The 16,796-nt window shown below is 42.3% G+C and overlaps 1 protein-coding gene across 1 annotated transcript in view; it reads right to left on the bottom strand.

Annotated features, from left to right (window-relative positions):
- The window catches only part of arid5b (AT-rich interaction domain 5B), a 143,059-nt gene extending 127,752 nt beyond the window's left edge, over nucleotides 1-15,307 (bottom strand). Inside the window, exons 1-2 of the mRNA XM_083787540.1 lie at nucleotides 15,245-15,307; nucleotides 14,582-14,836 (exon numbers count right to left, since the gene is read on the bottom strand). Coding sequence (XP_083643666.1) covers nucleotides 14,582-14,836; nucleotides 15,245-15,265 — 276 coding nt within the window. The 5' untranslated portion in view covers nucleotides 15,266-15,307. The remainder of the gene's footprint in view (nucleotides 1-14,581; nucleotides 14,837-15,244) is intronic.
- Between the last annotated feature and the right edge of the window lie 1,489 nt (nucleotides 15,308-16,796).

The raw sequence follows: 16,796 nt of genomic DNA, 5'->3' as shown, positions 1-16,796 counted from the left end.
CTGCGGAGATAGTACAACGCACTGTTTCTCAATGTCGCGTTCAGGTAGCCACTATGGGTTCAAACTGGACTCTTATGGGGTCTGTAACTAGTGAGTGGACAAATGGAACCAAATGGATAGTTCCATTTGGGGTCTCAGAGATAAGAAATTGTGTGTGTGTGTGTGTGTGTGTGTGTGTGTGTGTGTGTGTGTGTGTGTGTGTGTGTGTGTGTGTGTGTGTGTGTGTGTGTGTGTGTGTGTGTGTGTGTGTGTGTGTGTGTGTGCGTGCGTGCGTGACCAACTGAGAGAAGAATTAGCGCAGTACCAGTAAGACGCCCTGAGGGCTTGACGCTAGGTCGCGTGCACGCATCCGCCTGGGTGACGGCAGACTGCTGGGCGAGCGCTGGCGCTTTGGCATGGGGGGGTCAGATCAACATATGGAATGAATTCTGTACTGGCCATATACATATGAAGTGTCTTGAGTGCACAGCGTTTGATGAGGTCAGATCAACATACAGTATGGAATGTACCCTGCAGTCTACATTGTAAAATCCTCAGTACCTTTTTTTAAGTTGTCAATAAACTGTTCAATCAATCAAAGTACAAATGGAATGTTTGTTCCATGTCTAAACACTCCCAGAGTTACAGACCAATAATGGTCCAAATGGACCGCTGGTGGTCCAACACTAAGAAACGTGCAGTGCAGTGCAGTGCAACATAGTACTTAGGAGAAATAGCGGGCAGAGTTTTGGCCAACGCAGACTGATATTTCCAGGCCATTGCTGTTCCTATGTGATTATAGCTACAATGTTGAGGCAGCGCCATGGTTACTGTCGCCCATCACAGTTGTCCACAAGTTGCCCTTTGTGCCCTTTTCTCACAAAGGACTATTGTCAAGTACGTTTTACATACAAGACATATACGGGCCGGCACTTATCTTAGACATTTAGGGGTCTGAGCATCTACTGTAGTAATATACAATACGTATACAATTATTTCTAAAGTAGATCCTTCTGTGTTTTAAACCACATCCACATGCGCCCCTATTTAAAAAAAAAAAATCTTTATCCCACGATTTTGCAACCCATTTCTTTCACCCAGTGTTATCTAATGTAATCCTGGGCGCTACACTTCCTCTGCCAACCTGTGGGGGAAGCGGACTGACCTCATGCTTCCTTCTATGCATGAGGAGTCCAAGCTGCTTCTTTTCACCTGACAGGGGGGTCGTAGCGCGTGGAAGGAACACGTTATTCCGACCAGTTCCTTTCCATCAGGCGCCCCGGCTGGCCAGGAGGAGGTAGTTTTAGAGACCAGGATTACTGCATGTTTTTTGTGAGGGTACCTACCCTAGGGGACATGGGGAGAACATGCAAACTCCACACAGAAAGGCCCTTTCGCCAACCCCATCTCGGAGGAGGGAACACGCCACCAGTGGCCACAGTGTCCCCAGCGGGAATCGAACCCAGGACCTTCTAGCTGTGAGGCGACAGCACTACCGACTGTGCCACCGTGCTCCCATGCACCCCTATTTTAATAAATGGCAAAAAATATATATTTTTGACCATTTAAACAAAATGTTGGCCAAAATAGGGATGCTGAGTTCAAATTGCTGAAGACTAGCATCACACTGCGTATACACTATTGTGAAACTTGCCATAGTGTAAAGTTACAGAATATGATCCAGCAGTATGATTAGTAAGCTACACAGCAGGGCAACTGTTTGGTCATGGTAGCTTAGCAACACCACTTGCACCACCGAATGATAATAATAAAATGAGACTCGGGGTCCCTAAACATTCAGTTGTTGTCCTGGCTGCTACACGAGGTGAGATGAACCAGTTGTCCTGGTACATGAGGTGAAATGAAAAGGGGAAAGAGAAGCCATGACAAAGTGGTAGAGCCAGGCCTGTCACAATGATTACGTCGTCTGATCGCAATTATTTGAGACAATCACAATTATAATTTGGCATAATCGTCATAATCGTTTCCATGTTGAAAAATGTTCCTACATTTTCATACATAGTGGATGCAATTTAATGAGGTCACTCAATATAAAGATTGTGCCATTAAAAATTATTAAGTATTAAGTATTACAATCGTGACAGCCCAGGTACAGCAAATCCTGTTCCTTGGAAAACAGTTTGTTCTGTAACAAGGCTCAAGGGCTATTTCCTCACAATGTTTCACAACAATATCGACAGTATCATTATTACCAGGCTGAGATATGACTGACACACAGAGCGATGTGATGTGAGGGGGCGTCTTGTAATTGTTCACTTCCTCTCTCGCTCTCTCTATCTCCCTTTTTATCTCTCTCTCTCTCTTTCATTCAGACTAAACACTGGGTGTAACACGATCATCATGTATCTGTCAATATCACATAAAAGGCAAGTCCTTCCTGTAACAAAACAATACAAATAAAAGTGAGGGGAACTGATGAGCTAATTGGAAGCGTAAATGCTGTTCTGGGCCTCTCCAAGCACACACATGGACTAGAGCCAGATGTATTAGAAAGTGCTCTACTCTTCTCATCTCATCTCTGCACACTCACCAGCCAAGCTTGTAATGTGGCTTGTGAATAAAGAGCACACACTTCAACAACAAACAACATGCATAGCATATTCTAAAGTGCTTTGGATAAAGGCGCTATATAAATGCACCATTTATTTAATTGTTTAACAACCACGCACAACAACAACCACGTGCTCTTTCATATATATTTTAAAGATTTGTTTTTTTGCTTTTCTGCCTTTATTGATAGTATCAAGGGGAGAGAGAGAATGGGAGAGACATGCAGCAAAGGTTGTCATGAACGGGATTCAAACACACAACGTGCTGTCAGGCCAAAGCCTATGTGTGGCATGCGCCTGGACAACTTGGCCAGCGGGCGCCCACTCTTTCATATATATTTTGAGCTAGATTTCACAATCTTCCTCTTTATGACCTTTTAGTGTATCTATAGTCATAACTTGGTCACCTTAACAGACCTCGGCAGTGTTACATTGCTAGACAACAGCTCAGATCCAAGTTTATTTTCTCGTCAGCTGCTGATATTAACAAACACTGCACTGGGGAATGAACTTGGTCCCATTTAGAATGTTTATGTTGTCTATTGTGAATAGGTCTACAACAGTACTTGACTGATAGGTGATATAGAATTAACAGCACCACCATTTTTCTGGGGACAGTTAATCTATATCAATTTTGTACGTACTGTAGCATTACCACAAACTGTTATCGTCTGCTGCTGCTGCTGCTGGCATTGAAGGAGCTCATAACTCTTATTTGAGGCTGTACGATGTTCATTTATGAGCCTTGTGCTACAGTCCATGAAAACCTCTTCGAAACCCATTGTGTAATTAGAAGGATGCATGGTTATCAATCTGAATATAATTTATACATCCTTACATCCTGGAAAAGCCCACTTATTTTACAACAACACTGTCACAACAACACTTCAGAACAATGGTTTGGCTGACTCCCAACCTTTTCTGGATCGGAGCCCACTTGAAAATCTTAGGTGTCTCTTTCGCAGGCCACCCATCAGATGGGTGCACCACGTGCGTTTTCTTTTTTGTAAATGCTTTTTTGTGGCTTTTGCCTTTATTTTATATTTTTTATGGAGGGACAGACAGTAGGCTGACAGGAAGGGGAGAGAGTTGGGGGGAAGACATCCAGTAAAGGCTGGATCGGGAGTCGAACCCGCGGCACACTGCCAGACTGGATTACCAGCCAATAGTACAGGCATTATATGGGAAAAAGGGGTCAACCTCCAACTAATTGCAACAAAAACAAACTCAGCTGATTTTGTATCTTACATATGTCCTGAATAACATACAAAAAGTCCCCTGAAATTGTCTGAGGGGAAAGTGTTGAAAATGACCTGTACAGTATGGCCACCATAGACATCCAATATAAGGCAAATAATTTCAAAATGTCCTTTTGCTTTAAGTAGCATGTGACATGTCAAACTAGGGTGTTTTCACGATGCTGAGTCCATTCCAAGCATTAGTTTTGCATAAAAACACTCCTTGGGCTAATAACGGTCATAGCCGTCATCACAAATGTGATGAGGTCAGCACATTTGGGCAAGTGGCTATGGCCGGTATTAGCCCAAGGACTGTTATGCAAAACTAATGCTTGGAATGGACTCAGCATCGTGAAAACACCCTAGTTTGACATGTCACATGCTACTTAAAGCAAAAGGAAATCTTGAAATTATTTGCCTTATATTGGATGTCTATGGTGGCCATACTGTACAGGTCATTTTCAACCCTTTCCCCTCAGACAATTTCAGGGGACTTTTTGTATGTTATTCAGGACATATGTAAGATACAAAATCAGCTGAGTTTGTTTTTGTTGCAATTAGTTTGAGGTCAAATTACATTATTACTGGACTACAAGGTGCCTGGATCACTGAGCCATGGCCCAGGCCGCCACGTGCGTTTTTGAACGTTTGTTTGCATGTTTGTTTCAAAGATCAATTCGATCGATTGTGTGATCTTGGATCAATGGAACTACAGTAACATACATTGTAGTATAATTATTCACAATGAAAATAAAAATGTCAAGGTTTTAAATAAAAAATACAATGACATTTATAATTACTTGTTTTTATTAATGATGTATTACTAGTTTAAAAGATCTTTGTGTTTTGCCCATTATTTGGGGGCCCACTTGCAATATCCTCACAGCCCAGAAGTGGACTATGGCCCACAGGTTGGGAATTCAGCTGAGTTGCGTTGCTAGGGAACAGCTTGGGTCCGAGTTTATTTCCTGTCAGCTACTGAGATTCACAAATACTGCAACAGGAAATAAAAATAAAAAAGAGTGAAAAGCTCTTAGTTGTTAGTGTGGTAATGTGATCATTTATATAGATTTGTATAAATGAAAAATATCTATTTTCCATACAATGGTGGCTAATGTAGATGCCTCATAATCTTAAAGTCTACATATTATGATGTGCCCAGAATAGGGACCGTGCATGTGGTTAAAATCACCCTGTTTTCCCCGTCCAAACAATGAATTAAACAACCCAAAACATTGATAGCACATTGATTTTAGAATCGGACACTTTCCTCCAAAGTAATGGACTTAATAAATCCCTTTTCATTTGTTTGAGTAGATAATGAATATTTCAGTTATAGAGGGGGGTGGCTGTGGCGCACAAATCCATATGAACAGAAGTGCAGTGTTGCTGGTGATATGTGATGGCAGGCTCTATTTAAAAAAAAGACACAAAGACATTTTAGCTGCTCTGCTTTCTTCTGCTGTCACATCAGCATGATTTCAGCAGCGCAGCCAATACAAAACACACACGCGTGGCGCGTGCCACACACACACACGCACACACACACACGCACACAAACACACACACACACACACACACACACAGACACACCAACCATCTTAACCACAGCCAACCCACTGGTGTTGTGAGCTAATATTGTGGTTCTAAAACTGACGTTTATGTCACGTTTACTTTTGCAGAATTCTTAATCTAATTCAGTACAAAGTCCTCTTTCCTCTAAAAATGCTCAACCTGCAATTACTACATGATAACATGCCAAAAGATAATGTCAGCAGAGTGAGGTTAAATCACTAACAGTCAAATGTAAAGAATTATGCATTTGCATTTAAACAAATCGGGAAAAGCAAGTGTACTTTAAGCCCTATACTTAATCATACGATGAATAGTGAATATATATTTACAGTATAGGCTCTCAACGTGTCGCATCGCAAGCTTGTAGAATGGCTATTTTGCTAATTTTTGACACATTTTGAAAGATTTTTCTAAACTATTTTGAAATTGTGCAACAAATAGAGATGGGTTAAGGTGCTTAACAACCTTTTCTATCCTCAGGCATGCCCTGTGAAGTGCTTGCTCTGACAGGGAAGAAGTCAACAGCATGAGCATCACACACTATAAAGTTGTGTCTTTACTTCAATCCCATTTGAATTCCTTCTGACAGGCATGCTCCCCGAAGGAGCCATAAAAACACACGATCAAGCTCTGATGAACCACATTTTAAATGGTGTGACTAAATGGTGTGTGTGCGTGCGTGCCTGCGTGTGTGTGTGTGTGTGTGTGTGTGTGTGTGTGTGTGTGTGTGTGTGTGTGTGTGACACTTGTATGTGTTTGTGAACACATGCATGTATGCGTATATGTGCATGTGAAGAATATATACACTAAGTGCTAAATTCTACACACCAGATTCCAGAGACCAGTCTATTCTGAGCTGCCACTTGCCTGCGTGTCTCACAGCCTGTCTCCCTGCTCACCTGTCTATCTCTCCCCACTCCTGTCTTTTTTATCTCCCTCCATATGATCTTGTCCCTGTCTAGCTCTCTATTGCTCCTCTGTCTTCCTAGCTGTCTACCTGTTTGCCATGTCTGTATGTCTCTAATTGTCTCCCTGTCCACCTGTTACCTGTATCTCCTCTCCTCTCCTCTCCTCTCCTCTCCTCTCCTCTCCTCTCCTCTCCTCTCCTCTCCTCTCCTCTCCTCTCCTCTCCTCTCCTCTCCTCTCCTCTCCTCTCCTCTCCTCTCCTCTCCTCTCCTCTCCTCTCCTCTCCTCTCCTCTCCTTTCCTCTCCTCTCCTCTCCTCTCCTCTCCTCTCCTCTCCTCTCTCCTGCTAGTGCTACTTGGCCACTGACTGTCTTAGTGAAGCCTGAGGGAAGGTTACATCACCTGGGTGTTAAAACTAAAGCAGCCCTCTGGGCCGGCTCACATTGTATGCCATTATATCTCCCCTGTAGAGGCCATACATTTACATGCATTTACATATGTGTGTGCACAAAATGTCCATGCTTTTCATTTATTCAGGCACACAAACTCAGTAACAACTAATACGATCGGCTGAGCCCATATTGTATTTAAACCTATTTGAAAACAATGTTGTAAAGGAACTTCTATGGCTTACTGACAGTATGCACTGTGCACACATATTTGGCACTTATCGTTCCTAGCCTCACATAGCGATACTAATATCACTGCGTGGATATTAGTCTCTCCCTCCCATGCATGCCTAACTAGACGTCAGTACGCCCCTACGCAGGCTGGTCAGCGGGGGCGGGTGGAGGTGCCGCGCGCTCAAATACGGAGCATGTCAAACAAAGCACTGCGCAAGTGCACATTCAGTGGCCTCTCCAATATGACACAGTCACAGTGCATGTATCAGAGGTTCCCAAACACCGGTGCCGGTCCACGGGACACGTGGCACTGGTACGCAAGACGGGAATTCTAAGTTTTGCGTCGTTTAAAAATGTCCAATCTTTGGTATCTTTAGCAGCAGCAGCTGTAGGCTATTTTGTGACGATCGCGTTAATGAAACCAAACGCTACACGCGGTTCCGGTACAGGATTATTATTTCATGTGAGTCATGTCAAAATGAAAAGATGATCCAGGTAAAGTAGTGGTATTGGCATGGCACACAGCGCAGCAGCAGCGGCCCGAGAACACATTAAGAAATATAACATTATTATTCTCCTCCTCCTCCTCCAACAACTCGATAACGTTCTCATTTTAGTTTGTTACTCATTTTCTGAGCCATGCAAATAAACAACAACCAGCACTGACCGGAGACGGAGAGGTTCATGTTCCCTGCGGCGCGCGTAAAGCTTAGCCAGAAACAGACAGTCATTGCGTCAGCATGAATGTAGCCTCGGGAACCCAGACGTTATATTTCCAGCACGGAGGTGAGGGGGATATCGTTTGGGGGTAACGTTTGCGTGCTTCTATCTGTTACTTCTCTGACACAGCGCAGTTCAAACAGACTTCAGCCAGTCTCAATAGTGGGACACCGCACGCTGAGAGCCACATACACAGCTGCATTTGGTTTTTAATTAAGGGCGCGTTCTGAATGCAATGCAAATTAGGCGAGTGCACTCCAGTGCATATGCACAAAAAAGAAAAGCTCAACTTTCAACTCACGCTGCTGCGAGTCGACTCGTGATAATTTATCGATAAATCGATTTTTTTATTAATGCCCTACACTACACTACACTACACTACACTAACATTACGTTACACTACACTACACTACACTACACTACACTACACTACACTACACTACACTACACTACACTACACTACACTACACTACACTAACATTACACTACACTACACTACACTACACTACACTACACTACACTACACTACACTACACTAACATTACGTTACACTACACTACACTACACTACACTACACTACACTACACTACACTACACTACACTACACTACACTACACTACACTACACTACACTACACTACACTACACTAACATTACACTACACTACACTACACTACACTACACTACACTACACTACACTACACTACACTACACTACACTACACTACACTACACTACACTACACTACACATATACATATTATGAAAATATCCTATAGAGACAAGATATGCCATATAATGAAAGAAAGTCTGTTCTCCTGCGATTTTAATCATGTTCTGTACATGAATGATCTCCATGTTTTAAACTTGTTAATAATGCGAAGCAATATGATATGAGGATCCCTCTACAATGTTTATTGTTTATTTACCGTTTGCACCAGGGCAGACAGTGTATGGATAGTTTCCCTGCAGCCAGTAAATGCAAATGTGTAATCCAATTGGGCAATTTTGCTGAGTGCACACTGCACGGCGGCCCTGGCACTGCAGTGACATTGGTGGGCTTCTCATCTTACTGCAGGTGGCTCAGGTTGACATCAAGTCACATTGATATTCAGATTGGCCATATGGCGCACATTTTCCACCGGCCAAACACTGAAAAGGCAAGAGTCAGGGACGTGTTGTGACGTCACGCCCAGCTCGGGAATTCAGACGCTGTCCTTCTCTTTATATGTATATGTAGGAGAGATCAGAGATCAGCATGTCAGACAGAAGGGCGAAAATTGTCCGTTTATTGCAATTGTGAATGACTGATTTAGCAGTTTGCTGTGTGTTTGGTATAATGGAAAATACACCAAGGATGAGCACACTAGGGATATTTGCTAAAATTGCTATCGTCTCTGGTTTTAGCCATTTAACCAAATTAACCCCAGCATCAGCGTCCTACACAAACATTGATCCTATTGACAATGAATGGACAATTTTGGGTGTTCGTGTAAACACAAACATTGCGTAACACAAACATTGAAGACGAAGGTGAGGACGCAAATTCTGATTGGCTGGAATGAGATGATGTAAGATGATGTACGATGGAAGATCGCCCCTCACTTCACACAGGTGTGATTCTTTTTTAAATAGCCAAAAAAAGGTTATGGCCATTTTTGTATACACCACCATAGACAACCAATAAAGGCAACATTTCATTATACTTTAAGTAGCATGTGACATGTCAAACTAGGGGGTTTTCATGATTCTGAATCCATTCCAAGCATTAGTTTTGCACGAAAAACACTCCTTGGCCAAAATGCCTGCAAATCATGAACACATTATGTGCTTTCCGTGAAATTGTGTACGCACATTCCCACTAGGCCGAGGAAGAAATGTCACTGGAACATTTTCAACTCAGCCTCACGGTGGCGCTATAACTGGCCAATTAGTGTTTTTACCTATCTGTGTACAACTTTGTATGCACACTCCCTAGAGGCCAAGGAAAAACCTTTGCCTGGAATTTTTCATATCTGCTCTTTATGGCGCCACCAGGAGGCCGACATATGTAAAACACATTTTCTAATATTACTCCTTCAGATTTCATCCAAATTTCACGCAAATCGTTACACATGCTCTCCATAGTCATGTAATCAAGACAGGTTTGTTTGATTTCTCATAATCCACATTGATTGGCTACGATTGGCTTCTAAAGTTTTCAGGAGTAGCCCGCTTTGTACAAATCGCCACAACTCTATGCATGCATATTCCCACTGACTAGGCTGAGGAAGAAATGCCACTTGACAGTTTTCAAATCAGCATCATAGTGGCGCTACAACAGGCCAAGTCGTGACACACACACACACACACACACACACACACACACACACACACACACACACACACACACACACACACACACGTTTATATTACTCCTAAACATTTTGCCAAACATCACACACACTCCTATCCTCCTGGTGGAGACCTGTGCCCAGAAGGGCACTTTTTCTAGTTATTTATGTAAAGCAATGTTTTTGTAGATCTGCAATTTTCAAAAGATCTTGAAGAAATCTTTAAATATTCAAATTTTTGTTAAACATTTTAACAGCACAAATCTTGTATTTTGACATGAAAAAGCACTGATGTGAAGATGGGTGCACAATAGAATTGGAATCAGTGTCAGTTTATCCATTTGTAATTAAGAGAATGTACAGATTTGTAAGAGATATATGGAGGCAATATAGGGATGACAGCCAAAGGAAGTATTTCACATGCAGATTGTCCTTCCAGATACTTAGAAGTTAAAAAGGCAGCAGTACCAGAGACGCATCAGGCATGTCAACAACACAAAGGTTAAATCAACTTAATGTTTTTCACACCGCCCAGCCACCCCCTCACACTTTGTGTAAACACTCAACGATTAGGCCCAAGGTCAACGCAACAAGCTGCTCGTGTTCCTGTTTAATATTCATAAGCGGAATGAATAATTCGTTCACAGCATGTTGTTTAACCTTAAAATGTACATTGGAATCTAACCTTTGGAAAGGTACAGTACTTTCCACCCCAAAACAGAGCCTATGCTATCCCTACATCTTGGACTGTATGTTATGTTTCTAAATAAAGGAACGTGATTCTCCCTCATTCTCTCTCTTTCTCTCTCAATTCAAAGGAGCTTTATTGGCATGAGAAAACATACGTTTACATTGCCAACTCTCTCTCTCTCTCTAGAGAGACTTAAACTCCTGATGATGTAATCAAGGACCTAAATCTCTGAGTTGTGCCCTTTTCAGGTTCTATACCTGCTAGCACAGTGATGAAGTGGAGTTCATTCGGAATCTAAATAAAGGCCACAAATGGAATCCACACTGCATCACTTTTAGATTTGCTGTCAGTGAAGCAATTCCATATTTTGGTCTTGCTGACATTCTAAATTATATACTGTAAAGTTGGCTTCCAGCTTCATGGTAGAGCTGTTGATTTCTCGCCAGTATTGATTGAACTGCAGAGGTCATTTAGAATCAAACCCAAATTTAGTTTTAGGTTGGATTTTTTTTTCTCCTTTTAAAACCTGTTGCTTATTATGAGAGGGAAATGTGATCCTTGGCGGCCCCTGAGGGAGAAAAGTACAATAAAAAGTGGAACAGAGGGGAGTTGTTTTCTTTGCAATATGGGCTGACTCATATAATTACACTAACCAACAGCAGAACAAGATGAAACTGATTTGTTCATTACACCATATGGCCCATGAATAGGCCTCGATGTTTCCAAGAAAATCCTCACATACTGGATTATTGCGACATTACTCTATGTTTCCATATCATAATGGGTTACTCTAGGCCTGTGACTATTCTGCCCTACAAAGGCACTGTTGTAACTTTCAGTTAAGTAACTAAAAAGGTGTTAACACTTTATTCAAGGTTCTTCCTATGACACCTCATCTTCTATGTATAGCACATTTGAGTATATAAAGTGATTGAAGATCACATTTGCAGTAACTACAAAAACGGAATGAAAACCAAGGCATTGAAGTAATTTTTCTCGGTTTCATTACTTTGAATCTGAATCTTCTTCTCTTTTTTGCACATAAGAGGCTTTGCAACAGATGTTATTGCGAACGCAGTGAGCCACTTAGTATGACAGCAAGGGCTGAATGTCTGTGTGTCACGCTGTTACACCACCCGCCCGCCACCAGAGGGCGCAGCTAGACAGCAAGGGCTGACGCAGCTAGACAGCAAGGGCTGAATGTCTGTGTGTCCCGCTGTTACACCACCCGCCGCTGCTTAACAACGACACTGTCTGTAACTTGCTCGCTGTTACACCACCCGCCGCTGCTTAACAACGACACTGTCTGTAACTTGCTGTACTAGGCCCAACATAAAAATAATACTGTCACAACGACACTGTCTGTAACTAGGCTATGTGTACTAGTGTGTGCATATGGGCTAACGTTAGCTAAGCAGTCACAGTCCTGTTTACTGCTGCTCAACAACGACACACCAGAGGGCGCAGCTAGACAGCAAGGGCTGAATGTCTGTGTGTCCCGCTGTTACACCACCCGCCGCTGCTTAACAACGACACTGAAAAAAAAATATATATATATATATATATATATATATATATGGGGTTAGCGGTGCTGAGCCTTCTCGTGGCGGCCCTGTTTTCACTAATTTCACAGTACCACACACTTCTCACTAATTCGTAATTTATTCTAATTGTTATTGCAATTTACGATCTGCGTTCGCTTCCCGCGTTCTCGCGTCTTACTTGTTGTAACTACAACAACTAACCTATATGATAATATACATACATACGTATAGCCTAATGCCAGTGGTTCTCAAAGTGTGGTCCGAGGAGAACCCCATCCTTGTCCAGGGGGTCCCCAGCATAATCAATATAACATCACTACTAGTTTAACCACTTTAACTTAATATACGTTCGCTATTTGAAAATAGCTGATCTGCAAGCCGATCTGCAATCCAAGCTCGCAATTTAAAAAAACAAAAATGTTAACAACGCAAATCTTGTCAAATGGGGGTCCGTGGCCAAATAAATATCCGTTTGGGGGTCCTTGACATGGAACAGTTTGAAAGCTTCTGCATAATGCAATACATATACTTATTACGCTGTAGGCCTACACATGCATTGTGGGCTCCATATAGCCTATATTCTGAAAATAACTTATTGACCATGGCACTTCAGGGATTAAGTTTTCATGAGCTTCGCGACATGAGCTAATATTTGCCTTCCTCGCAAATCACTCTGATGGCAAAAAGAGGCTCAGTGCCACTGAAGTGCGATAGGCTATGAAATGAAACTGGCCATTGCCTGCAACACATGACACAATAACCTTCATAAATGTCAGCCGGTCCCTTTAAGGCACAGCCAGCTGCCCGCTTTATCAGCTTGCCATGATTAATCAATTCATAATGACCAAGACGTTTGAGCACGTCCACATGGTTTTCATTTGACATCAACCGAAGAGCTGCTACCTCTGTTCCAACAGGAAAGGCAGAACTGAAAGCAGATTGCCTGTGATCCAATAGCTGAACATATGAAATGAAACATTTTGAGACTGCTGATTAAACATGACAGGTCATTTTATATGCACCCCTCCATGCTCTAACCGTGTTAATTCCCCTTCCAAAATAACAGCAGTGATATGACAATCATGAATTTCAATTTGTCATTGTATTGTATTGCAGGCTATATTGTATTGAATCCCTCCCGCCGCTAACACAAACACACACACGCACGCACGCACGCACACGTTTGCGCGCGCGGACGCACGCATTCTCCCCCGAGCCATTCGTCATAACTACAGTACATACAATGCAGCACTGCCAGAAATAAAAGGCGTTTGAATTATCGTGTCATATGCGTGATTTCCGCACTCTTTGAAACAAAAGCCACAAAAAGCTGCTGGACAAGACCTATCTGTCAACTGTGAGCCGTAATCTTACTAAAATAATAGCCTACTAAATGTGACAATGACTCTTTCAATCATGTTGTCAAAATCCCCTATAGCCTATACAATATAGAAAAGTGTTTTTTATATATATATTAACAGTCGGGGCATATTATAGCCTATAAATCAAGGAGATTGTACTAGGGAGAACAGTGCAGTTATTGTACATGTCGTCTCAATCAACGGCTCAGATGGTTTACATTAGTGGAAATATGCAGCTTATCTTATCACCCCATTGTGTCACGGCGGACAGAAAGCGGAACAAATTGCCACATGTGATGTGGGCCATATCTGCCACTATAGGCTATACTCAGTCACACCAGCACCAAATAAAATAAACCTAAAGGCTATTTTGTTCCCCTAAAAGAGCCACAAACTATTAGTACAAAATAGCCTACTGGTTCATCATGTAGTGCATACACAGCTTCTACCGCTCCAATATATCGACGATTTCTAAGGCTAGGAACCAATCTATTTAAATTATTAAGTCATATATCTCCCAAAAGACACAGCCTTTATATGTCTTGTTAAACGGTTATCCTGGGCTAATATCCTATAGGCTACACGCCATAAGAGATAAGGACAAGAGTCTGAGAGATTGATTCCCACCATGGCAGACAAGAAATATTACACGACAACACAACAATCGCGAAAGTATAGCCTATGCAAACTGACTCATTGTATAACGATGTCATAAATAAACCATTACTACAAAACCTCAAAACATGATTCCAAGTAGAATAATGTTTTGGGTTACATAACCACTTAAACCATGTGGTTCTCAACCAGTGGTCCGGGGACCACCCATGTGGTCCCTGAGGGGGTTCCAGGTGGTCCCCAGCTAAATGATGGAGTTGGTGACGAAATGGACCCTTATATATATATATATATATATAACTCCTGATAGTACTGTCAACTCAAATGAAAACAAAATGGTTTCATTTTACTCTCTCAAGAGTGTTTCTTCTTCTTTTCTTAAGCATCTTGCATTGCATAGAGGAGGGGGGATGTAAGTAATTGTAATTACCTCGCCGTGATTGACAGTCCGGCCCTGTGGGGTGTCCTCCGGTAAGAAATAAAGTTTGGAGCTGGACAGAAGTTGCTTGCTGGTCCTCTCCTCCCAGAGCAGCTGCAGCTCGGCGACGCAGACCGGCTCCCCTTCGGAGCAGCTCACCAAGAAGAAGTCTCCCAGGGACAAGATCCTCGCTCCGCCGTCAAGGTGGAAGCGGAAAGCCTTGTAGAAAATATAGGGTCCGTGCGAGCCGCAAGGTGAGCCTACCCACTGCGGAAAACAATAAAACACGTTAAAGTGAATAATGTTGTAGTCTAGTCTAATATACATCCCGTCAAACACACGCTATAAGCGAGCGCCTGATAAATTATGGGATATATTTTTGCATTATTTACTGGAATAAGTGACCGCAAAATATCTCGAACCGATGGATGAACCAAAACATGCGAGTCAGCGCAGCCTTTCCATATAAGCAATTAGCGCGGATGCAGAAAACATGATACCCGCCGGTCAATATCCCTAAATAATATCACCCCGAAAGTTTCCCCATCTCATTTCAATGGATTATTCAGAATAAAAAACAAAAAAACGCAAAAACTACATTGCATTCAATCGATACAGTGCATGAAAACAATAGCGGGAATAGACCACAATATGCTAATAATAATAAAATAATACCGTGAGTGAGCCGGGCTCCATCGCGTCGTTCTGAATCGATTAAACTCTGAACATTCTCTCCAAACTTGTTGGCTTGAATGGCTCGCTGTGGGTCCTGGCAGATCACCGCGCCAGCGCACAGGCGAGCGGTCCCGCCGTCAATATGAGGCGGGTGGCATTCGGACACGGCGCGTCTAAAATGAGCGAAAATGACACCTAATATTTTCCCGGGGCGTCCGCTTTCGAGCGACTTATTTTGTTTCGTCGCCCGAGCCGTTTCGGATCATATTAAATTAGACGTTGGTCGGTCTGCGCGCCGACACCGCGAGCCGGTTACATAATCCGAACGCTTTAAAAAATCCAAACGTTTGAGAATCACGATTTCTCCTCCACTGTGTGATATATCCAGTTCTTATGCGTGTGAATTCAAGTGTCACATTTTTACCCGTTCAATTTAGAGTTTGTGCCGCTGCGATATCGACTATTATCTGTGTATGGCTCTGCCAGGACCTGTAACAAGGACGTGTGTGTGTGTGTGTGTGTGTGTGTGTGTGTGTGTGTGTGTGTGTGTGTGTGTGTGTGTGTGTGTGTGTGTGTGTGTGTGTGTGTGTGTGTGTGTGTGTGTGTGTGCGCGCGCGCGCGAAAGAACATTTCCTGCAGACCCGCAGAGATTCAGGGGCGCATGTCTTTCTATTTCTAGAATGCATGTTTCAATAACTGGATGAAATGGAAACGTTTTACGTTTTTACCCAAAAATGCCACTTCTGACATCTCTCGCAACAGAATCGCCGGTGGAACGACAGAAGAGCATTTAATCCTATAAGCGAATTACTTTTTAATATACAGAGCCGCGATAGACATTTTGATAACTGAATACATTTTTTTATTGGGCAAGATGAGATGATGTTTTTCTCGACACCGGCCATGTTCAAACATGAATGTAGGCTAAGCGATGTAATTGGTGATGACAAACCATGCGAGAGAGATTAGAATGGAGAATGGTTTGCTTGGCTGCTGGTGTCACGTTGCTACTTTCATTATTGCGGCACAGAAGCATGGGAGCCCTTTGAAGTTGATGGGGGACAGATTAGCTGCGTTTTGCATCGCTACACTGTAAAATCCTCAATATTAATAACTCTCTGACAGTGTACAAATTGAACCAAATTGACTCTGGGGTCCATTTGGTTCAATGTGTACACCCTCAGAGTTTAATTTACTCTTAGGATTTGACTGTGTAACATAATTTTCTAACAATAGATGATGGCACAGCACAGCACAGAACAAGATAACAGGCAGATCCATTCTGTATAACCTGTTCAGTGGCAGTAGTTTATTAAATAGGACAATGCATTATTAAACTGACATGACAAAGTGACAAATGCAGAAGCAGTCAGTTGTTATAGGCTATAGTTATAGGAAACACTACAGCTATTGGATGTTGCAAAATTGATAACAAATAGGCTAACATTTAAAATAATTTAAATTACATAACACACCACCAAAATTAATGGACCAAATTTATTTCAATTTAAGTTTCGGTCTGCAAGATGATTTCCACAAGCATAAAAAAGAA

The sequence above is a fragment of the Protomyctophum parallelum genome, assembly GCF_964188405.1.
Source record: "Protomyctophum parallelum genome assembly, chromosome: 17".
NCBI lineage: Eukaryota > Metazoa > Chordata > Actinopteri > Myctophiformes > Myctophidae > Protomyctophum > Protomyctophum parallelum.
The sequence above is the reverse complement of the archived record's forward strand: the minus strand, read 5'-3'. Positions and strand labels throughout refer to the sequence as shown.